The 24,365-nt window shown below is 39.8% G+C and overlaps 1 protein-coding gene across 1 annotated transcript in view; it reads left to right on the top strand.

The window, feature by feature from the left end:
- reln (reelin) overlaps positions 1-24,365 on the top strand; it is a 294,405-nt gene that overhangs the window by 138,899 nt on the left and 131,141 nt on the right. The window contains exons 9-13 of the mRNA XM_048609963.1: positions 3,472-3,568; positions 3,988-4,228; positions 17,942-18,087; positions 22,858-23,009; positions 23,315-23,358. Coding sequence (XP_048465920.1) covers positions 3,472-3,568; positions 3,988-4,228; positions 17,942-18,087; positions 22,858-23,009; positions 23,315-23,358 — 680 coding nt within the window. The remainder of the gene's footprint in view (positions 1-3,471; positions 3,569-3,987; positions 4,229-17,941; positions 18,088-22,857; positions 23,010-23,314; positions 23,359-24,365) is intronic.

The following is a 24,365-nucleotide window of genomic DNA, read 5'->3' as shown; positions in this document are numbered from 1 at the left end:
CAGCAGGCCAAGCAGCATCAGAGGAGCAGGAAGGCTAACGTTTCGAGAAGGGTCTAGGCCCAAAACGTCAGCTTTCCTGCTCCTCTGATGCTGCTTGGCCTGCTGTGTTCATCCAGCTCTACACCTTGTTATTCTCAGATTCTCCAGCATCTGCAGTTCCTACTATCTCTGATACAAAACATTTCAGTTCTTCTTATTATGCTACTGGTCCTTTATTATTCACAATGTATTTGAGTTTGTGGTCATGAGCCATGACTACACTGCTCAAACATTTCACCCTCTGGAACCTTGTTCAAGTGAGGAGAGCGATTTATCAAAGAAGCATTTTGAAAAAAGAAACAGCATTGTAGTTTCAAAGTTATGGGTCTTAGCGAAAATTTGTAGCTTGGGTTGTGAATGTAGTTGTTCTGCTCGCCGAGCCATTTGTTCTGTGGTGTGCAGACATTTCGTTACCATTCTAGGAAACATCATCAGTGCCATCTCTAATCGAAGCGTTGGTGTTCTGCTCCGTTTCGAATTTATATGATCCTATGGTGTTGTGGGTCGTGGCACTTCTAGTTCTGTTTTTCAGCAACGATCTGTATACGGGGCCTATATGCCGAGTGCAATAGACATTACGTTGAACAAATGGGGAGGAAGCTGACAACCAGGATATACAAACACCAGCTGGCAGGAAAAAAAACAATATTCACTTGTCTCATTACACACAGACAATGAAGGCCATCAGTTCGACTGAGACAAAGTGACTACACTGGGACAAGCGAACAACAGACATGCGAGGGAATTTCTGGAGGCCTGGTTCTCAACATGGGACTCCATTAACAAACACATAGATGCAGACCAACGCTTTGATTAGAGGTCACACTGATGATCTTGCTTATAATGGCAACGAAATGTCTGTGCACCACAGAACAACCAGCTAGGTGAGCAAACGAACAACCGCATAAAATTATAGTTCATGCGGATAACAGTTCCTGTCAGAAAGCTGTGGTGAATGTGTGTTTAGTTACACCTGAGGCCACCATCACTTAATATTAATAGGAATTACACTCAGTCAATCTATCAAGCAAGTTTATCAAAGGGAAATCATTGAGAAAAATATCTTTTGTTCCAACAACAACAAAAGTTGCTGGAAAAGTTCAGCAGGTCTGGCAGCATCTGTGAAGGAAAAAACAGATGTTCTGAGGAAGGGTCACTGGACCTGAAATGTTAACTCTGTTTTTTCCTTCACAGATGCTGCCAGACCTGCTGAGCTTTTCCAGCAACTTTTGTTTTTGTTCCTAATTTACAGCACCTGCAGTTCTTTTGGTTTTTATCTTTTGTTCCAATGCTTTTTGATATTTGTACCCGCTGAAAATTTAAGACCTAGCATCAGCCACACCTTTGTTATAATGAGACTGGTCTTCAAAAGCCTACACGATGTATTGTTAAAAAAAATTCTTAGCAGATTACTGTGGTCTCAGCTGTCTGTGCTCATACTGACAGGCTGTTATCTGATGTGTAACTATAAGAGTTCCCAGCTAGGCAGTTAAGGAGAGTACTGTGTGAAAATAAACAGAGGGGAATTTGATGAGGGGAGGAAGAAGGAGGCATCATTGAACTGGCTTTGCCTGAATTTCACTTTATACTAAATGGTAATAATAGAAAGTTGAAAGTGCCTGTGGGGAATTCCACATGTCTGATCATGGTCGTCACTCCTGCTGCCTCCATCACCGGTGAGGATATCAAGATCAGAGCGAGCTCCAGGAGTAACACAAATGCTCAACAAGTGAAGTCTAGACTTGAAGGGTGGGGATGAGAAGACATAGAGTCATACAGCATGGAGACAGGCGTTTCAGCCCAACTCGTACATACTGACCAGGTTTCCCAAACTGAAGTAGTCCCATTTGCTGTGTTTGGGCCATATCCTCTAAATCTTTCCTGAACAATTTCTCCAATCAATTCTCAGAGAATGTAAATAGGTTAAAGAACTAGTTAAATAACATTTATGTAAAAGTTATGTGAAACTTTCTGGGAGATGTACTGTAGTAGAATGAGAATGGATATAATGTGATTTTCATGTCTACCATGATGCAACAGCAATATTAACAGTCATGTACAAGAGACTGTTAAGAGAGGATGGAATAATCTGTACTGATTAGAGCTGAACTAATGGAGTGTGTACATATTGTGTACAATAATATAAATATGAGAGTTTGTATACACCTACCAGAGTCATTCTTAGATAAGGGCAAACAGCTACAGGCCATATATTACCAAGAAGAGGCCAGGGTAGCCATTTTTGCGTTGTGCAGAACTAAACCCCCAGCCATAAGATCTGTGGCAATACAAATGTAATACGCTCCCGGGTGAAGGCAGGGGCCTCGTGACTAGAGCTGGGAAAAAGACTAATGGGTCAAAATGGACAGTGGGAAAGATATAAAAGCTGGCAGTTTCAAGGCATTGAGATTAAGCTACTGAGAAGACATCAGGATTGAGATCTCCTACTTCCCTCCAGAATGGGGGGAAGAGTCAGAAAGCAGGACAGCCTAGACCACATAGACCTCAGCCAAAAACTACATCAGAAAGACAGGGATGAGATCTTCTACACATTTTAGCATTAGAAGTCCACAGAACAAAAAAACGGCCCTTCAGCTTATCGAGTTTGCACAGGTCAAAAACTAATACCTAACTATTCGAATCCTACTTTCTAGCACTTGGTCCATAGCCTTGTCTACGCTAGCATTGCAAGTACACATCTAAACACTTCTTAAAAGTTATAGAGGTTTCTGCCTCTACCACCCTTGAGGGCAGTCCACAATTCATAATTAGCAGTTCAAAATGTTGCTCTTAAATTCCAGTCTGCTACGTTTTGTTCCAACTCATTGATAAAATGTATGGACTATTTTTAGGGTGCAGGGAGTGCAAAGAGTCGGTTCTGTTATTTAAGCACTACTTCTGCTCAATCTGAATTTGAAAACTATTCAGATGCACTGTGTACATGTTGTTTGATTCAACAGTAAGAGATCATCAACCATGCATTACATGATAGAGTGAGAGATACGTTATGTTTCTACCTGTTCATGCACCAAAAATCAGGCTTCCAGACAATACATGATTTATTACTCCCCATACATGCAGTAGTTAGATATATGTCCCAGCTGTTAAAACATCAATGAGCTCTTCTGTGGCAGGTGAACTGGTTTGTGTTACCAACGCCTAATATTTCTTCAAATTTATTCAGTTTTTTCTATCGGGGAGAGTGACAGATTACTTTCCAGGATTATTGTCTATACGTCATAGATGTCAGATCAATCACACAAATTCCATATTTCTATTTAGCCACAAATCCACCAATAATTTCATCATAAATCTAACACATGAAATTCTAAAGACTAACATTGGGGCGATGGAAGGTCACTGCTGTGGTTACTGATGCATACATCAGATCTTTACGTGATGCCATTTTATCCCTTCTGATCTGCTTTCCAGGATCTGGTACATGTCGCTTTAGCTATACTGATCCTGGTATCATCGTCTCCTACAGCAAGAACACCTCAGCTGATTGGATTATTCTGGAGAAAATTAGGTTTGTACAAATGAATGTTAATGGCAAGGAACCGAAAGAAGGGAGATGTGGTACCATACTGCCCACCATTAAGCTCTTGTCCCTAAGCCTTGATTTAATATGTGAGTAATGTGGAAGTCTTTGCAGATGTTAAATATGTAATCACTAGCCAAGGGTCATGAATTGGTTCCTAGAGATAAATTGCTGAGTTGAGATCCTTTGTATGTTTAAATGCTGCTAATAATACACACAAACGCGAGAAAGGAGGGAAATGCTTGCACTATCTTGTTTGATTGATTGGCTCTATCATAAGATTGAGAGCAATGGTTGAGAAATATGTAATCACCCCTTTTCTGTGAGAAGAGGATGTGAGCAGGATGAAAGACCAGGTGAAAGATAGCAAGAAAATTGCACAAAAAAGGCTTTTTTTTTAATAACAGGGCTCCATCTAACATCAGCACCGTTATCCACATAATCTATCTTCCTCAAGATGCGAAAGGTGAAAACATCAAATTTAAATGGAAGCAAGAGCAGCTCCATGGAAGTGATGTCTATGAGGCTTGTTGGGCCCTGGATAACATACTGATCATCAATGCTGCACACAAACAGATGCTTCTGGAAGATAATCTAGACCCAGTCGACACAGGCCACTGGCTTTTCTTTCCTGGAGCCACAGTAAAGGTTTGATCCAGTTAATTCCCTTATCGTAGTCACTTATTGTTTTGTACTTAGCTCTTTGCTGTGTCTTGATTCTAATTGATAAGCTCTATACCTCTGTAGAGCAGTCATACCCAGTGACTAATCAGTTAAAATATGACAGTCATTAAAAGTCTTTTCTGTTGGAAGGGCACATTAATTTAAACCTGCTTGCGAATGACATTTAATGCCGTTCTATACAGAATTTGAGTTGCAATTACGTCTTGGTCCGTCTGGCTATCAAATATGTCCTTCTGTCTGGCTGGGTTGAATGACATCCTCTTAATTTAGGAAATTTATGATGTTCACTTGTTCTGAAATGAAGGTGTTGAGGGCAGATTCCTCTCCATCTGTCACCAGCAATTTGCAGTCTGCCATTTCCCAAACCCAATGCCTGTAATCCAACAGCAGTAATCCTAACTAAGCGTGAGGCCCAGCTGTCGGGAAATATCATCACAACAGTGAAGCCTCAGGGAGAAAATCCAGAACCTATTTTGATAATAATCCTTGATGTGCATCTAGCTGTGCAATAATAAATGTGACAGGAAACATTTCTTAAGACATGAAGGTGAGGTCATTTAGACTTGTATGTGAAGGGAAGCCTTGAAATGGGAATTGTTTTAGCTCCACCTAACAACCTGCTTGCATTGGAAACAAACCTCTGCTCCCTGGTTATTTTCATTATTTTCTGCCATCGGTGTTGACATTATTTGCTTTAGCAAAATGCAATTTAGAAGAATAAGAAGCAATCTAATTGAAGCATGTAAGTTCTTTTCGGAGTCTGACAACATACATGCTAAGATTGGACAGTGTTAAAACTGCAGATGAGCTCTTTCATTTTAACCACTCGTATGCTTCTTTCCTACTTATTGGAGAGAATTAAAATCAATCTGCATATTATTAATTTTCACATACTTGGAACTCAGAATGACTAACAATTATTAAATTTTCAAAACTGTTTAAATTCAGTGTTTCTATGTTTTGTTTCAAGTCTTATTTATAACATGTTTTATGTTTTAACATATATTATGTTTTAAAGTTAAGTCAATGTATTTGATGTATTTTAGCATTCTAATATTTTACATTTTCATTGTATGTTAAGTATATGAGTATCAGTAATGATGATTAATAAGAGTGCAGTCATCTGCTTTAGATAGCATTGTCTAGTAATTGGATACAGTGCAATCAAATTAATTTAATGTCCCATTTATGAATGAAAGATGGATTTATTTCTGGTTAAGAAGAGATTTAAAATGAAGTCTGGGTTGTAATAGGAATGCTAGAATTGGCTACATCATTCCCTGATTAGGAAAAGGGAAAAAAATTAGTCGGCATCACTGTTTTTGATCGGCATCCAGTGACCACCAGCTGGAAGTGGATGTGTGAACATCTGGTGCCTAACTAGATTAGGCTCAGTTATGGTGCCTCTTACAGTTGAATAGGCTGCTGACACTCACTTTCAGGTTCCCACGTGCGGATTGGACACTGGGGCAAAGTGGAGGAGACATTCTGATACCTGTGGCAGGCCAGTGGCAAATAAGATCCTTCAAGAAAGACAAGGGATGGTTGATTGTAAGAGGAAGTAAAGTTCAGTTTCCCAGTTACTAACAAAATATTCCTTAAAATTCAAAAATATGCTGTGTATGTTTATTTCTAAGACTAATTCCAAGAACATTCAAACCATTAACAACATTATAATGAGTTTAGAAGAGTTTACAATTAATTAGCTTACATTCAATGTGCAGATCTTATCTCCCCATTTTAAAGTTGGCTCAGATTTTCAGGCCATAACAATTCATTTGAGGGTATAATTTTGCACTGGTTTTAGCTCAACGCCACACAAATGCAGAAAGATGAAATACCTAGCTCTTTTGACATTGTATTTATTTTCCACCAATTGTTATTTTTTAGCCATATCTTCTGAGAAATTTTTACCTTGCTAAGCATTAACGGTTGAAAGTTAAAGTAGAGAGAAATACAACGAAGTACTTCAAAATACTTTAATATACTTTTACATGTTTGTTACAACAGTTACATGCACACCATACCCGGGTTACCTGACACATTCATCCAATCTAATTCAACTAGTTTCCATTGTTTTGACCTGGATAAAGCATCCTGACTGTGGAAGGGAGAAGTTGGCATTATATCAACATGAAGGAATCAATCCCACATATCTAATACAAGAGGCATTGTATTCCTCTGTAAAGTATTGTGAATTAGAACTATGTGTTTCAGCCACATATTTGTTTTCTGTAACTTCCCCTACCAGCAAGTAAAATAACAGGCAGAAACAAAGTAGACTTGCCCTCAACTTTACTTAATTCATTTTTACTCTTTCTGCTGTCGCAATTTTCTGCCTTTCCTTTCACTCCTAATAGCAATGACTGTTGGATGCTACAAGCCTGGAGCTGCCAATAGCTTCAAAGACCCTCATAAGCCTAGTATCATAAAACACTGGTAAAATACAAACACAACCCTCAGCACTGTGTTGTATTTAAGATGAAATGACCTATCATGATGAATAGCATATTGCATGATATCATTCTCAATTCTTATTCAATATTTGGTGTTTACATACTCCAGAATGAATACTGTAGGATTTAATTTGTGAAAATGAAGTATAATTGAATAGACATTTTCATTTCCTACCTGAGATTTTAAAATATAAATGCTTCAAAGGGTACACAAAATGAATATTTCCCAACATGGGATTAGGCTTGCGTAAGCCATGAAATTACAACAGCAGATTTCGTGTGCTTCATTCTAAATATGAAATAAAATATCCATAGATGTCAATACTTTAATGTTTTCATATCTAAATAGGAAATATTTTATTTTCATTCAGGAATAATCTTCCTGAAGGGTTTTCAGTTTAAATTCCTGCAAATCATCTCCTTTTCAATCTCCTGATTCATCATTTGTAACCTGGTAACTGGCCTGAGTGGCAAAATCCCAGGTATCAATTTTCCATGGAATGTCTGAACAACCCTTTCAATTGTGGCCCATCCTCAATATTAACATGACAAATAGCCTAAATTGTAACTCTGACATTCCAGATCTGATTATTGCCCTTAGACTGAAGTCCTACGCCGAGAGATCCACTCCTGGTGGCAATGTCCCTATTCACACTGCATCAGCTGAAGCTGTTGAATGGATTGCTAACCTTGACATCAGCTAAAACTGCTTCTTTGGCCTTTTGAAGAAATAATACCTTTTCCTGAACTCTACTCAAGTCAAGTCAAATCAGCCAGTCCTGTCGAAGGGTTTTGGCCCAAAATGTTCTCACACTCCCCAGTCCGAAACATTTGCTCCTCGGACGCTGTCAGACTGGCTGTGCTTTTCCAGCTCCACATTTATTGACTCTAGCTTCCAGCATCCACAGTCCTTACTGTTTCCAAGTTGATGAAAACCAAACTGCAAAGTCCAAGGATGCCCACCTTGAAGAAGTTTTCCTCCTCCCTCCAAATAGAGCTCAGTGAGTCTCTCTCCCACTGCAGCCCTCTGGTTATCTCCTCTGCCCTGAAGCTCTTCGACCACATTCTGAAGCAATCCTGCTACCACAGCCATGTCTTCTTCCTCAGCACCTGTTACTCACCTATCCGCTCCACCCTTCCCACTGACCAACCCTACCTGCATCCACCTATCTCCATCTCACCTACCCTCCCTCTATTTATTTTTGGGCTCTCCTCCCCCTCCCCAGTCCTGACGAAGGGTTTTGGCACAAAACATTTGCTCCTCGGCTGCTGTCTGACCGGCTGTGCATTTCTAGCTCCACGTTTATTGACTCTAGTTTCCAGCATCTGCAGTCTCTACTGTCACCAAGCGTTTGTTGATGCCCTGGAGGGTGTCCATTAGCAGTGATATCTCATAAAGATATTTTAAAAATAAAGTGCAAAATACCTAAAAATGAAAAGAAATAATGAAAGGGTATGTGGTGTAATAAAAATAATGTGTTAAACAAGACGGGACTTTTGCTTTAATTTTTAAAAGTCGGCGTAATATTGCCGTCAGAAATAATCGGAGGAGAGCACTCACAGTTGACAATCATCATCGGATCATTGGTGTCAGTCAACATATCGTTTATTGCTTCCCAATTCAGTACATGATCTCTTAGCAATCTAATATAGTTCAATTTATGTCACAATGACTGCCCCTAAAATAGACATATCTTAATTGTTTTGGAGTTTCAACAATTATGTATCATCATCAGTCTTTTGAGCCTGAGTCTCAATCATCAATCTCTGGTGATGTAGCGGTAGTATCATTGAACCAGTAATCAAGAGACCAGTTTATTCCTGTTGTGAAATATGTTCAGTTCCCACCAGGGCAGCTGGTGGAAGTTAAATTCCATTAAAAAATACAGTGATCATGAAACCATCTGATTTGTTAATGTTTTTTAAGGAAGGAAATCTGACTTCCTTATCCAGTCTGGCCTAAATGTGATTCCAGACCCACAGTGATGTTGACTTTTAGCTGCCCATGAATAGGCCAAACAAGCTATTCAGTTCAAAGGCAAGTAGGGGTGGGCAATAAATGCTGGCCTTACTAACAATACCAACATCTCATGAAAGAATCAAGCAAAAATAGGCCTGAATGAATATTGCAGATATTAACCTTCTTATATGTAATTTTGTTCTTCAGCTTGTTAGTTGTAAAATGAACATCTTTTCTGTGATGAGACTCTTGTCCTGAAGATGCCTTTTCAGAACAAACGTAAAATTAGTTGCACCCAAGTACCTACTGTCCTCTCTAACCTGGCAGTTAATACTGACACAAATAACATGCAATTGATTCTACTTACTGGGCAATGACAGCTGTAACTCCAGATGCTGAGTAAGCATGTGGATTCAGTATCCAATGAAAAATGACATGATGGATAACAAACAGAATTAAAAATTAAACTGAATCGATTGTAGAGATTGGTTCTGACCAGGCTAGAATTCATTTCTATTTTACCTCAATTTATTTGTTTAACTTTACTAATTTTAAGCAGGCACAGTAACAGATGACAAAGATCACACACCAGATGAAGTAGGTTGCATTTAATAATCTAGGGGCTCCAAAGTGAACTTTTGCAAAGACTGGATGGCTACTAATATTGGACAATTGTTTAAATAGAATGGAAGGTGTAGAATAATTACTGGCCAATCAGTCTAACCATGATAGACCATTTATTGGAAAAAATTCTGAGATAATACAAGTTGTCATTTCGAGAGATACAGGTTAATCAAGGTTGTCAGTATCGGTAAGTTAAGGGAAGTTTGTATCTGACTAGGTTGATTGAATTTTGGGAGGAAATAACAAAGAGGGTACTGTGTTTAATGGATATTAATAAGGTCACACATGACAGAATGGTCAGGAAATTAAGAATCCAAGCGAAAATGGCAAGTTGGATTTAATGGTTAACAGATGATTTTGTGATTGGAAGGCTGATTCCAGTGAGGTTCCCCGGACTCATTACTGCATCCCTCATTGTTAATGATCAATATTAATGTTTTAAATTTACATATAGGGGCATGATCAAGAAGTTTGCACGTAATATGAAAATTGGCCACATGATTGATGGTGAAAGGTTAGCTCTAGACTCCACGAATATATTTGGGCAGAAAAGTGGCAAATGGAATTCATTCTGGAGAAGTGAGGTAATGAATTTTGGGGAAGGCGAAGTCGTTACCCCACCTTGTGATCATGAAGCCCAATATATATACCTGTATGATGACCAGTAGAGCCCATCCGTAATCCTTTGAACTATCCCCGCCCCTTTCGTGCCTGATGTTAAAAAAGGCCTTAGTATCTCAAAATGGCAGTGGCCTCTCTGCCACGTACAAATGACTGATTGGGGTACTCTGTTCATTCATGTTCCCAAAGTGAAAATTGACTCCACTGAGGCTGTGTTAGCTAAATGATGAACTTTAAAAAATTAGATCTAGCTGATTTTGGTTTGCAGTTGATTTGGGATTTAAAAAAACAATTCAGACATAATTAATTAGGTTTTGTTAGCATTTCAGACAAGCTCCAGAGAATTGAGACTTCATGTAATTTAACTTGTGTACATTCCCAAGTAGTTAGACACTTCTCATTATAAAAACGAAATTTAAATAATTCCATTCAGTTATAGTATGAACACAGAGCAAATAGTATTAAGATTGGATTGTGATGAATCAGCATGTAAGGCATCAAAGAAGGATTTTACATTTTACAGATGCTAATTCTTTGTATTGGCAGTTTGGGATTGATTCTGGATATAAAAATAGAAACATATTTTATTCCCCAGGACTGACATCTGCACAAAAAAACTTCTTTGTATATTGTTCAAGATTGTTTATTTTAAATCAGAAGCCCACTGAGGCACAGATATTTAAATAAAGCAAAATGTTAATGCAATGATCAGATCAGTTCCAACTTCGTGCTGACTCCAAGATATTTAGACTTTGATTGGAATTTAAATGCAGCAGTAAGAAATTAATCATATTAATCTATTGGAATCAGATTGTAGAAGTATGCTGATACAAGACACCATTGGCCGAATCTTGCGGGTTTTTTGGCTAAGTCTATGTTGCATTGTGTTTTGTTAAGGCTTTTGTCACTGTGAGGCAGGTTCTCTCACTGTATCTGACCGTAAGATGTAGGAGCAGAGGTAGGCCACTCAGCCCATTGAGTCGGTTCTGCCATTCAGTGAGATCATGGCTGATCTCTTAATCCACAACTCCAATTTACTGCCTTTTCCCCATTGGGAAAATCTTATTGTCTGTTATAGAGGATGTAATAGCAGAACATTTAGAAATACATAATATGATCAAGCAGAGTCAGCTTGATTTCATGTAAGAAGAATCATATCTGAGAAATTTACTAGAATTCTTTCAGGGAGGTAAAATGGAGGATAGATAACTGGGAAGCATTGGATGTAATATATTTAGATTTTCAGAAGGTGTTTGATAAGGTGCCACACATTAGGCTACTTAATAAGATAAGAATCAATTGGGTTGGAAGTTGTGTATAGCAGGGATAGAGGATTGGCAAACTAACAGAGAATTGGGATGAGGGGGACATTTTCAGGATGGCAACCTGTAACTAGCAGAGTGCTAAAGGAATCAGTGCTGGGGAATCAATTATTTACAATATATGTTAATGATTTGAATGAGGAAATGGCATGTACTATAAAGAAGTTTGCAGGTGACACAATAGATGGGAAAGCAAGTGGAGATGATAACACAAATTCTGATGAGGGATATAGGCAGGTTAAGAGGATGGGCAAGAACTTGGCAAATGGAATATAATATGGGGAATGTGAAGATTTGCACTTTGGAAGGAAGAATAGAGGAGCTGAAAATTATTTAAATAGAGAAAGACTGCAGATATCTATGGAACAGAGGAATTTGGGAGTCTTAATCCATGAATCACAAAAAGCTAGCATCCAAATTCAGTGGATAATAGGGAATTCAAATAGAACGTTGGATTTTACTTCAAAAGGAATGGAGTAGAGATAGAGAGGCTCTGCTAAAACTATACAAGGCACTGGTGAGAATATAGCCAGAATACTTTGAACAGTTTTTAGCCCCTTATCTAAGGAAAGATATGTTGGCATTGGAGGCTGTCCAAAGTACGTTCACTATGCTGATACCAGGTATGGAGGGACTGTCTTACAAGGAGAGTTGGGTGATTGGGCCTGTAGTCATTGAAATAGAAAAGATTCTTAGGGGACTTGACAGGGTAGATGCAGAAAGGTTACTTCTCCTTGTGGGAGAGTCTAGGACCAGAGGGCATAATCTCAGAGTAAGGGGTTGCACATTTAGGACAGAGATGAGGAAGAACTTTTTTTTCCTCAGAGTGTCAATCTGTGGACTTATTTACCACAGAGGGCTGTCGAGGCTGAGTCATTAGGTATATTCAAGGCTGAGATGAAAGATCTTTAATTAGTAAGGAAACCAAATGTTATGGGGAAAAGGCAGTAAATTGGAGTTGTGGATTAAAAGATCAGCCATGATCTCACTGAATGGCAGAACCCACTCAATGGGCTTTTTGTGATTCATGGATTAAGACTCCCAAATTCCTCTGTTCCATAGATATCTGCAGTCTTTCTCTATTTAAATAATTTTCAGCTCCTCTATTCTTCCTTCCAAAGTGCAAATCTTCACATTCCCCATATTATATTCCATTTGCCAAGTTCTTGCCCATCCTCTTAACCTGCCTACATCCCTCATCAGAGTTTGTGTTATCATCTCCACTTGCTTTCCCATCTATTGTGTCACCTGCAAACTTCTTTATAGTACATGCCATTTCCTCATTCAAATCATTAACATATATTGTAAATAATTGATTCCCCAGCACTGATTCCTTTAGCACTCTGCTAGTTACAGGTTGCCATCCTGAAAATGTCCCCCTCATCCTAATTCTCTGTTAGTTAGCCAATCCTCTATCCCTGCTATACACAACTTCCAACCCCATTGATTCTTATCTTATTAAGTAGCCTAATGTGTGGCACCTTATCAAACACCTTCTGAAAATCTAAACATATTACATCCAATGCTTCCCTGTTATCTATCCTCCATTTTACCTCCCTGAAAGAATTCTAGTAAATTTCTCAGATATGATTCTTCTTACATGAAATCAAGCTGACTCTGCTTGATCATATTATATATTTCTAAATGTTCTGCTATTACATCCTCTATAATAGACAATAAGATTTTCCCAATAACAGACATTAAGCTACCTAGCTTACAGTAACCCTTTTTTTCTGTTTCCCTTTTAAAATAAATGTGTTATATTGGCAGTTTTCTAAACCTCTTCTACTGCTCCAGAATCTAAGGATTCCAGGAAAATTATCACCAGTGTACCCATTATCTCTGCAACAAACTTGCCTCATTAATTACCTACCTCTTGCATAATGTCTCTTAAGTTCAATTTCTGCCCCATCTTTCCACACACCCTTCCCAAACAACTCGCCACTTGGTGGATATCCATCAAAACACCAGCAATACTTGTGCCCATGCATTCTTTGAAAGCCCATTATGCACCTGGACAAACACTGTCAGTCCAGAGCTGCCCTGCATGCTCGTTGACATATGCCCCGAACGTGGCAGATGGGGGAAGTCAGCACTATGCTCTGTGACCAGGGACTTGGAGGCCATGCTGGATAGAGTGATGCTATTGTGGGGTTCCCTCGATCCCAAAGGACCAGCAGTCATGAACACCAGACCATGCCAACTTGGTCTGCGGTTGCTGCCCAGATTGGAGGAATGCCCCGCACTGTAGAAAGAAGACCTTCTCCCCTCTTCCAGAGTAAGTGTCACTATCTCCTCTCTAATACCTCACCCTCACTTTGCCACTGTATCAACCTCCCACTATGCATTTATCATTTTCACCATTGCCTGCAACACCTTCCCCACTTGCTTTTTTTTATTCATTCACGGGATGAGGGCGTCACTGGCTAGGCTGCATTTATTGCCCATCCCTAATTGCCCAGAGGGCATTTAAGAGTCAACCATATTGCTGTGTGTCTGGAGTCATATATAGGCCAGATCAGGTTAGTTTCATGACAGTTTCCATCCCTAAAGGACATTAGTGAACCAGGTGAGTTTTTCTAATAATTAATAATGGTTTCATATTCATCATTAGGCTTTTAATTCCAGAGTGTTTTCCAAATCAAATCCACCATCTGCCTTGTGGGATTTGAACTTGAGCCCCCAGAACATTTTTCTTCACAGATGCTACCAGACCTGCTGAGATTTTCCAGCAACTTCCGTTTTTGTCCCCAGAACATTACTTGGGTCTCTGGCTTAACAGATAATACCATTAGGCCATTGCTTCCCCATTACACGTCCCAATGCCAACAGCAATAACCCTGCACGACCTTAGCGCCGCCAACTCACTTGCCTGAGACACCTCCTCATCTGCACCACAGTAATAACTGTGTCACCAACTTTCAGCTTAAATAATACCTCCATCTCTCACACTCCATGAAGAAAGCAGCCCACAATAGGGCAGAAAGTGTCAAGACAGGTGATGAGCTGCCTGTCATTTGGCTTCTCATGCCTCATGAGGTGGGGACCCTGATTCTGACTGCCCTGAACAGGGCCTGGACTGCTGTTAGAATTTGCCCTTGACTTACTGTACCAGGAACCCGTGAACAAAGGCTAATCCCATCGACTTGACTGAGGCATGCTGCCAACTATGACAAGCTTCTTGACTTTGTGTCCACTCTAAATGCTACTGTAATCTGGCAGTACTATGATCTTGGAATTACTGACTGGGGTGGCAAAGCAAAAAACCAAAGCAAGGTGGGGATGCTGTGACCATCCAGGTAGGTTCAGAGTGAGTGAGAGCTAGGAAAGCTAAGAAAGAACCCATGATTGGTGCGATGCCCACTGACAGAGACACCCTCTGTGGGGAAGGACTGACGATGTTCCTCATGGAATTGGCAGGCATTCAGTACCAGTTCTCCTACTGTTGGACAAGAACCTGGTCAATCTGATAAAAGTCCAGCCATTATCTCTCACCCATTCATTGAGGAGTGATGTTTATAAAAATAAGGAAGAATGTCCTATCGTTTTTATTTGTATCTTTTACTTATTATCCATTGTTGATTTATTTGAAATTATGTTTCATTCACCTTTGTCATCTTCACTTTCTCACTCACCTACTTCTCTTATTTCTTTCATTATCATAAAGAATTTTTGCTTTGTTTCACATTCCTTTTCCTCCTTTTTATTTAGTTTTACTATCTGTCTTTGTTCCAGTCTTAATGACTTTGCTAAGACTATTAATTTGCTATCATTATTTGCATTGTCTGGTTATATTTTCATCATTGATTTTTAACTTTATTTTTCATTCTTTCTTTACTTTGATGTTCCCTATGATACTTGTCCTTATGTTTCTCTCTTGTCTGTGAGTATCGTCATTCATCACCTGTATGATGCTCAGAATTTCTCAGTGCTGATTTTCCCTGTCTCCAAAGCTGTCACTTCAGTTAGGCATCAATAGAATAAATAAGTTACCCCAATGTAAATAATGTGAAGTAATATTTTGGTGTTATTTTTGTTAATTCTTGTGGCATTCTACGATAGTTTTGATTTACTGCTTATCTTCCTGAGCTCCCAGCTCTGTCTATCTCTATTATCTACTTTCCCCTGTGACCTTAGTTCTACCTTTTCTGTCTCTGTGATCGCAGGATGGATATGGATGAGGATACTTAAGCTCTCCCTGGTTCATCCATCCAGAAATAACCTACAGTCCCCTATACAGCAGCCAGCTCTTTTTTTTAAATGATTGCAAGGTTTTGCCATTATCCATTATTATACCTGAGAGTCTGTCTTGTGACTTCATCTCTTTTGTACAGATAGGAAATTGTCAGCATCTGTCCTAAGTTTCATTATTTTATACTGTGCTGTTTAAGTCCTGCAGCTTATTTTGTAGTAATCTTCTGGATCTGCCTCTTCCATATTACTAATGTCTTCAATGCACCCAGGAGGACCTCTCATATTCATTCCTTTCCAAAGCTAAAAAGTCTGTTTCTCAACATGTTTCTTCAAATTTTGGCAGTAGGAATCAGTATCATGGTGGGTTTCTGCACCACTTTGAAGGATTTAATATTTCTTGGATGAAACTTTAAAGGCAGTTAAAAAGGAATTTAAAGATTTTTTTGCATTTCACTAACCTCCATGTGCTGCCATTTACCTTCAAACTCTTCGATATGTTAATTCGATCCATGTCTTCTCTCCTTGTGTTGAACAGTTGTCATAACTTTGAGGTCATGAGTTAATTCATACAAGTTAACAGATTCATGCTTCTGTTGGTATTGTTGTATTTCAACACCATCCTCTGGATTTCTCGGTGTCCTTCCAGGACTAACTCACCTCCAAGCTTTCTGTCTAAATTTGAAATATGTTAGAAATAATTATTTCACTAGTACAAGATGGCCATGCTATTTTGTTTTAATATACAAGTTAGTCTAAATTATTGCAAGCTGTTAGATAGACAGATGTGGTTAGTAGTGAACCCTTTCAATCTGTCAGAACATAAGCCATATATTTGTTTTACTGTCCTTTTAACTATTATCTCATTCACCATTGAATTCAGTCTACTGGAACTCATTTCACCCCTGACCATGTTCTTAAAAGTCATCAGACAGAAATGATCTATTATTCATATGGCTCCAGGATAGATTGAAGAGAGATATTCCAGAGGTGAAAGCAGCGCCTCACACAACTACATCTGCTATTCCACAAACATTGTGTGAGCACTGTGAGGTTTTCTGTTCACAGAAAGATGTACCCTTTCTTTTGATACACCATTTCAGGTGTAAGATGTATAGGAGCAATTCAGATTTATCTTAATACATCTGTCAATGCTAGATAGCTGGATTTATTTTAAAGTTAGAAATATCATTTGATGAATGTTTCAAATGAACAGGAAGCAAAATGACTGAACTTACATATTAAGTAGATTGTTACCTTAACGGTTTGGTAATTGTATGATCAAATTCTTAATAACATGAGGCATCTTGCCGCAGAATTTTTCCTATTTAACCAAGCTGATAGCTTAGTAATTATTTCAAACTATTGATGGTGCACAGATTTAACAGTAAAATTATTTAATTAGTTCAGTTTCTAAGTTAACTTCTTAATCTTATAGAACATAAAACATAGAACATAGAACAGCACAGCACAGAAACAGGCCCTTCAGCCTACCATGTCAGTGCCTATCATGATGCCATTTTAAACTAATCCACCTGCCTGAACATGGTCTGCATTCCTGTATTCCCTACCCATTCATGTGTCTGGCTACGTTCTTCTGTTCTCTGTCCAAAGGCAAGTCCGATCCACCGCGTCATATTATCCACCACAGATACAGTGAGGGAGCAAGTCCTGAATCCACTGCAGCTTGATCCTCATGATCAAATCCCATCATCTACCTAATCCATATCGGTGGTCTGGCCAAGTAAGCTGCAAAAGGCTTCGAGAGAGCATAATCAGATTAACAGAATGGAAAAACAAGTGGAAGGGATAATTTAATGTGGAGCAGTCTGTGATAATATATTGTGGAAGGAAAATCAAATGTGCAGAAATGGAAGGATACTGAAGGGTGTAGCTGAACAGAGACCTAGGGAATCCAATATATAATTCCTTGAAAGTAGAAAGCAGCTGTATAAATCCATAGCAAAGCCCAAAAGAATTGATGCTATGCGTAGAGATTTAAAGCATAAGACCAAGTAGGCACCAGTAGCATTTCAAAGGCCTTAATTAATACAAACTATGCATTGTCTTCTAGACACAGCACAATATAAAAGAGCTATTAAAGCCATAGATTAGTTTGGATTGAGGAGAGTGACATACAAGTTAGAAACTATAGTTCTTAGAAACTTGAAATGACTGAAATCAACAAAAAAATTGTTGTTAAAATGATTGTCATTATAGAAATGGACCATTTTCAGTTTATTATTGCTTTAAATAATTAGTCTATTAAACGCTCATGAAAATAAATATTCTATTTATCACAATGATTCTTGGGACTGAGGGATTGAGCTTCTGGGGTCTTTTACTGTGATGCTGCCATCATAATTTGTCTTCATGCTTAAGGCAATAATGAATAAATAATTGAAATTCCTCTTCAAAATTCTCTTTGTTGAAGCCTGGGATTGTTGTGTTTATAAACTAATGTCCTGAGTCCTTGTAATGCACTCTGTCTCTCCCTCCACAGCATAGCTGTCAATCTGATGGTAACTCCATGTATTTCCATGGGACTGAGGGCACTGATTTTAACTTTGTAACAACCAGGGATGTTGATCTTTGGACTGAAGGCAGTGTAACACAGTGGGTGGAAGAGTTTGAAAGTCAGCCTGCAGGGTAAGTGCTTGTTATCTCTAGTATTCTGAATATGTGTACAGTTATCGAGGGGATAAGTGAGATTCAAAGGAGAGTTGCTTTAGCCCCAAACATACATATTTAAACCACAGCTACATGTCAAAGAAATTTGCTGAGAAAAAGGATTAAGTATTTGTGGTGGGATGTAAAGGATCCATTGGAAACAATATTTTAACTCTTTATTGCTATTACGACTTCAGAAGGAAATAAATGCAGCTATTCACTTCGTAGCATGAAAAAACTAAATCATCTTCTCTCAGTTCTTTGCTGCAGAGTTTCTCTAAAAGGTTTTCTTTACACTCGCTTATAGAAAAAGCACTTGACAGCGTAGGGAATTTAATTCCCTTCACCTTTCCTCAGTGCCTACCCTCATTCAATTGACTGCACAAGGATATTTATGCAACAGTCTCCCTGAAGACTTCAATCTTCAGTTAACTCTATGAGATTCTATAATGTTTAAGATACCAGCAATTTTAATCTGAGTAATTTTTTATTGTATTCTGTGTGTATTGTAGGGGAAGGTTTCATATTTCCAGCATCTACTGTATTTGAAGGGAATAAACTGCATGGATTTGTTTTTACTACAAACAGTTGTTTACGGCGATCTTTCCCTTAAGACTAACTACTGTTTTTTTATCACCACAATTAACCAAAAATGTGTACAAATTCTGAATTCTCAGAGGTCAAACCAGTGAGGTAGCTACCTCGCTGTGAAGCTTAATCTACATGCTGACCCTTAACACTGTTGTTTCATCCACAATCACCATCTACATTACTATCTTCATTTGCAACTTGGTCTGTGTTGTTTCCTTGTCCCATTCAGAGATCCCATCCATCTCCATGTCCTTGTTTGTACATTCCAGCCTCCTGACAGTAACTCCCTGTGCACCCCTTCTCCCTTCACTGTCCAATTGCTGACAACCTTTCGCTGTCTTAGCCTTGACTGCTGAAACTTTATCCAATTTTATAAACCTTCTCAAAATCTAGCTCTTTAGTTGTGCCTTGCGTCTCCTATTTCTGCTTATGGTTTTGAGACTAAGCATAATAAGTCTGTGGAATGCAGGAACATGAGTTAGTGCAGCAGTACTGTGGAGCTGAAATTTTGTTGAAAAGTAAAGACTCTGTCATTGGGTGCATTTCTACATCCTAACTCCATATTGTGGCACACCCACAGCCAATCAAAAGTTCAGCCGCCTGTCTTTAAAAATAGGTTGGATTGGTGAATGAAGGAGAATTGAATAAAAGGTAATCATAACATGGAGATTACATTAGCAAATCACTTGTGGAGAATAAACAGCAACATGGATTGGTTGGACCTAACCATCTGTTTCTATTTTGTAATATTAATGTAACTCTTCTATTGTTGCTTGTTGATGGCTTCCCTCTCCTCCTACTCTAGCAATGTCTGAGGATAGTTACTGTAGTAAAGGTGTTATGTAAGTGTTAATTGTTATTGAAGATATGGAGAGAGAGTTTAGATTTATTGTCCCTAACAAAGAGTTAGTGAACATTCCCACTGTAGGTTTTCCTTACAATTGCTTGTATTTATTTTCATTGAATGCTGTGTAGGTAGAAACTGTCCAACTCCAGTGGCAGCATGTACGGTTGAGTGGATCCGTGTAGATATTAAAATAAAAGTCAACAATGTTGGCAAATGATAAAAGGATTTTGAGAGTTTAAAATAATCTTAAATTAATTAATTAATCAAATTTAGGATCCTTTTTATTTGCTCATTTTTATTATGTTGCATTGTGAAAGGTACTATATAAATGCAAGTTCTTTGTTTCTTGACATCTATATCTTATTAATGGCCCCATCAAAACATGAACATGTCTTCCTTACAGGCACTAACTAATGAACCTGTGCATTTCTAGGATTCTTGATCATGACCCCACCCCTGAGCACCAAACCATCATCTCGCAAACCATCCACAACCTCATCACCTCAGGTGACCTCCTACCCACGGCCTCCAACCTCATCGTTCCCCAACCTCGCACTGCCCGCTTCTATCTCCTTCCCAAAATCCACAAAGCTGAATGCCCTGGTCGACCCATTGTCTCCGCCTGCTCCTGCCCCACCGAACTGATCTCCAACTATCTAGACTCCATTTTCTCCCCCTTGGTCCAGGAACTCCCTACCTATGTCCGTGACACCACCCACGCCCTCCACCTCCTCCAGAACTTCCAATTCCCCGGTCCCTAACACCTCATCTTTACCATGGACGTCCAGTCCCTCTACACCTGCATTCCCCATGCAGATGGCCTTAAGGCCCTCCGCTTCTTCCTGTCCCGCAGGCCCGACCAGTCCCCCTCCACTGATACCCTCATCCGCTTAGCCGAACTCGTCCTCACACTCAACAACTTCTCTTTCAATTCCTCCCACTTCCTACAGACAAAGGGGGTAGCCATGGGTACCCGCATGGGCCCAAGCTACGCCTGCCTCTTTGTAGGTTACGTGGAACAATCCCTCTTCCGTACCTACACCGGCCCTAAACCCCACCTCTTCCTCCGTTACATTGATGACTGTATCGGCGCCGCCTCGTGCTCCCACGAGGAGCTCGAACAGTTCATACACTTCACTAACACCTTCCACCCCAACCTTAAGTTTACCTGGACCATCTCGAACACCTCTCTCCCCTTCCTGGACCTCTCTGTCTCCATATCGGGCAACCACCTAGAAACCGATATTCATTTCAAGCCCACCGACTCCCACAGCTACCTAGAATACTCCTCCTCCCACCCACCTTCCTGCAAAAATGCTATCCCCTATTCCCAATTCCTTCGCCTCCGCCGCATCTGCTCCCAGGATGAGGCATTCCACTCCCGTACATCTCAGTTGTCCTCGTTTTTCAAGGACCGTAACTTCCCCTCCTCGGTGGTCGAGAACGCCCTCAACCGTGTCTCCCACATCTCCCGCACCTCATCCCTCACACCCCGTCCATGCAATAAAAACCAAAAAAGAATCCCCCTCGTCCTCACGTACCACCCCACCAACCTCCGGATCCAACGCATCATCCTCCGACACTTCCGCCATCTGCAATCCGACCCCACCACCAAAGACATCTTTCCCTCCCCACCCTTATCTGCTTTCCGGAGGGACAACTCTCTCCGTGACTCCCTTGTCCACTCCACACTCCCCTCCAGCTCCACCACACCCGGCACTTTTCCCTGCAACCGCAGGAAGTGCTACACCTGCCCCCATACCTCCTCCCTCACCCCCATCCCAGGCCCCAAGAAGACTTTCCACATCAAGCAGATGTTCACCTGCACATCTGCCAATGTGGTATACTGCATCCGCTGTACCCGGTGTGGCTTCCTCTACATCGGGGAAACCAAGCGGAGACTCGGGGACCGCTTTGCAGAACACTTACGCTCGGTTCGCAACAAACAACTGCACCTCCCAGTCGCGAACCATTTCAACTCCCCCTCCCATTCCTCAGACGACATGTCCATCCTGGGCCTCCTGCAGTGCCACAACGATGCCACCCGAAGGTTGCAGGAACAGCAACTCATATTCCGCTTGGGAACCCTGCAGCCCAATGGTATCAATGTGGATTTCACAAGTTTCAAAATCTCCCCTCCCCCCACCGCATCCCAAAACCAGTCCAACTCGTCCCTGCCTCCCTAACCTGTTCTTCCTCCCACCTATCCCCTCCTCCCACCTCAAGCCGCACCTCCATCTCCTACCGACCAACCTCATCCCGCCCCCTTGACCTGTCCGTCCTCCCTGGACTGACCTATCCCCTTCCTAACTCCCTACCTACACTCACCTTTCCTGGCTCCATCCCCGCCTCTTCGACCTGTTTGTTTCCTCTCCACCTATCCTCTCCTCTATCCCTCTTCTATCCGCCTCCCACTCTCTCCCTATTTATTTCAAAACCCCCTTCCCCTCCCCCTTTTCTGATGAAGGGTCTAGGCCCGAAACGTCAGCCTCTCTGCTCCTATGATGCTGCTTGGCCTGCTGTGTTCATCCAGCCCTGCATCTTGTTGTCTCTCATTTCTAGGATTTTCTGTTTTGTTTCCGGTGTTTGGCATTTGAAGTTATTTTAATTTGTCTCCATTTTTCCCTACCTTTCTCTTATTGTAAATGTCAGAAGTTGATATTGATGTTGAATTCAGCATTGGTAGACATGCAATGTCTTCTAGTTGAGAATCCAAGATTCCACTGAGATTAAGCTTTTAGATAGATCTGTGAGAGAAAAATCTTGCTGTTCAAACTACTGACTTCTTGTAATCTATGCAGTTAGACATGCCCTTGTCTTTTGTCTGGATTGACCAGACCTCCAATTAATGCTTTGTTTTGCAGTGCGAATCATCAACTTAATCCCTTTTTAATCTGATATAGTATTTAAAATCACTTGTTAATCCAGATATTTATTTCTGAAAATCATCAATGTCACTTTCTTGTAAACAATTTTCTATAGGAAAAAGATTCTTCTGTTCACTCAAATATCTGTTAGTAAATTCACATTCCACAAGTTGTATCCTTTAAACCCCAGGTTCATGTTTCATTTCTTGCCCTGTGCTAATAAAAATGTGTTTACATTAACATTCCTAATACTTATTTTCATCAAGCCTGTCGGATTATGTTGGGACAACCTTATTTAAACTATATTTTCTCAGTTTTCAGCTCTAGTGTGTGCTGCTGATGTTTATAAAGGCAAGTGGGGTTTAAGTGTTGTTGTGGCTGTAATTAAAGTACAAAGCAGAAACAGACCAAGCTGACTGATTATTGCATTCCGTCTCCCTACAGCTGGGAAATATCAGGAGCTGTCATTGGCACTGAGTGCAATGTCGTGGAGTCAGGCTCGTCTCTTGTGTTCCTCAAAGATGGAGACAGAAGTATTTGCACGCCGTATCTGGATACAACTAATGATGGAAATCTTAGATTTTATTTCAGCATGGGTGAGTGAACAGAAAAGATAGGAAACATGGTGGAACATTATTATATTTGGTTGCTCTGTATGTTCACTTGCTTTGAAATAAAATTTTCACCTATTAAGTGTTTTCTTGGTCACTTTCAAAACATTTGGTGAAGCGCACATGCAGAAAATCGTGAAATTCAATTCAGATCAAATGTGAATGAAATAACATAAAACTATGTGAAATGTACTGATATATCCTTAGCTCTACTACAATGTGATTGTATATTGGGCAGTACATGCACACCAAATAGAAAAGATGATTAGATCACTTTTGGGAATGAATAGCAATGTTCATACAGAATGAATGCCTAATACAAAACCCTAAAAAGGTAAGTCATTTTTTTTAATTCCTCCTGTTTTTCTGAAATGTTCTCCTTCTTGTTAGAGACAAATGTGAATGGCCACAGATTTGAGACCCAGGCTCTTTAACTCTCTTTTAGAATTTAGAATTTTAGAATTTGGAACTGTACAGCAAAATTTTCCTTTGATATATCTTGCAGTTCTGATTTATTCAGTGTAAGGACATCCTACATTCAACATCCAGCCAACTTGCAATCTGTCCTTAATATTAGGCTACTTTAGAAACAGAGGAATTTAGGAAAAGGACTGTGACACTAAACCCATTAATCTGCCCAACAATTCATTTAGACCAGAGCTGATCTTTTATCCGAATGCCACTTTCCCACGTTGTTTCCATATCCCAATATACCATTAGTCTCCAGAAACCTATCAATTTCTGTCTTGTACATGTTGATCATTTGTACTCCCTGAGGTATATAATTTCAAAGATTTGTTACCATCTAGATGAAATTCCTCCTCATTTCTGTCTTAAACAGCCTTAATGTTGTTTGAAATTAAATCCTTGGGGTTCTAGAATCAAGGGAGACATTCCATCTACATCTATCCTGCCTCACCCGCATAAGACTTTATAAGTTTCAATGAGATCACCTCTCATTCTTCGAAACTCTGGAGATAATGTAACGAGTTGCCTCAATTTCTTCTCATAAAACAATCCTGCCATTCCAGGGATTAATCTTGTGAATTTTGTTGAACTTTCTCTTTGGCAAACACATACTGCATTAGATAAGAAGACCTAAACTGTACAAAGTACTCCAGGCGCAGTCTCACCAAGGCTCTATACTTTACTGCATACTCAACTCCCTTGAAATTAACACCAATATACAGTTTGCCTTCCTATTGCTTTCTTCCTACTGCTAGCTTTTAGTAACTCTTGAACAAGGACTCCTAGATCCCCTTCAACACCCACACTTCCCAATATCTCACCACTTAAGAAATATTCTGCCTTTCTGGGTTTTTTTTCCTGCCAAAGTGAATA

Source organism: Rhincodon typus, chromosome 22 (assembly GCF_021869965.1).
Source record: "Rhincodon typus isolate 14 chromosome 22, sRhiTyp1.1, whole genome shotgun sequence".
Classification (NCBI taxonomy): Eukaryota; Metazoa; Chordata; class Chondrichthyes; order Orectolobiformes; family Rhincodontidae; genus Rhincodon; species Rhincodon typus.
Note: the sequence above shows the minus strand (reverse complement) of the source record. Positions and strands in the feature narration are given on the sequence as shown.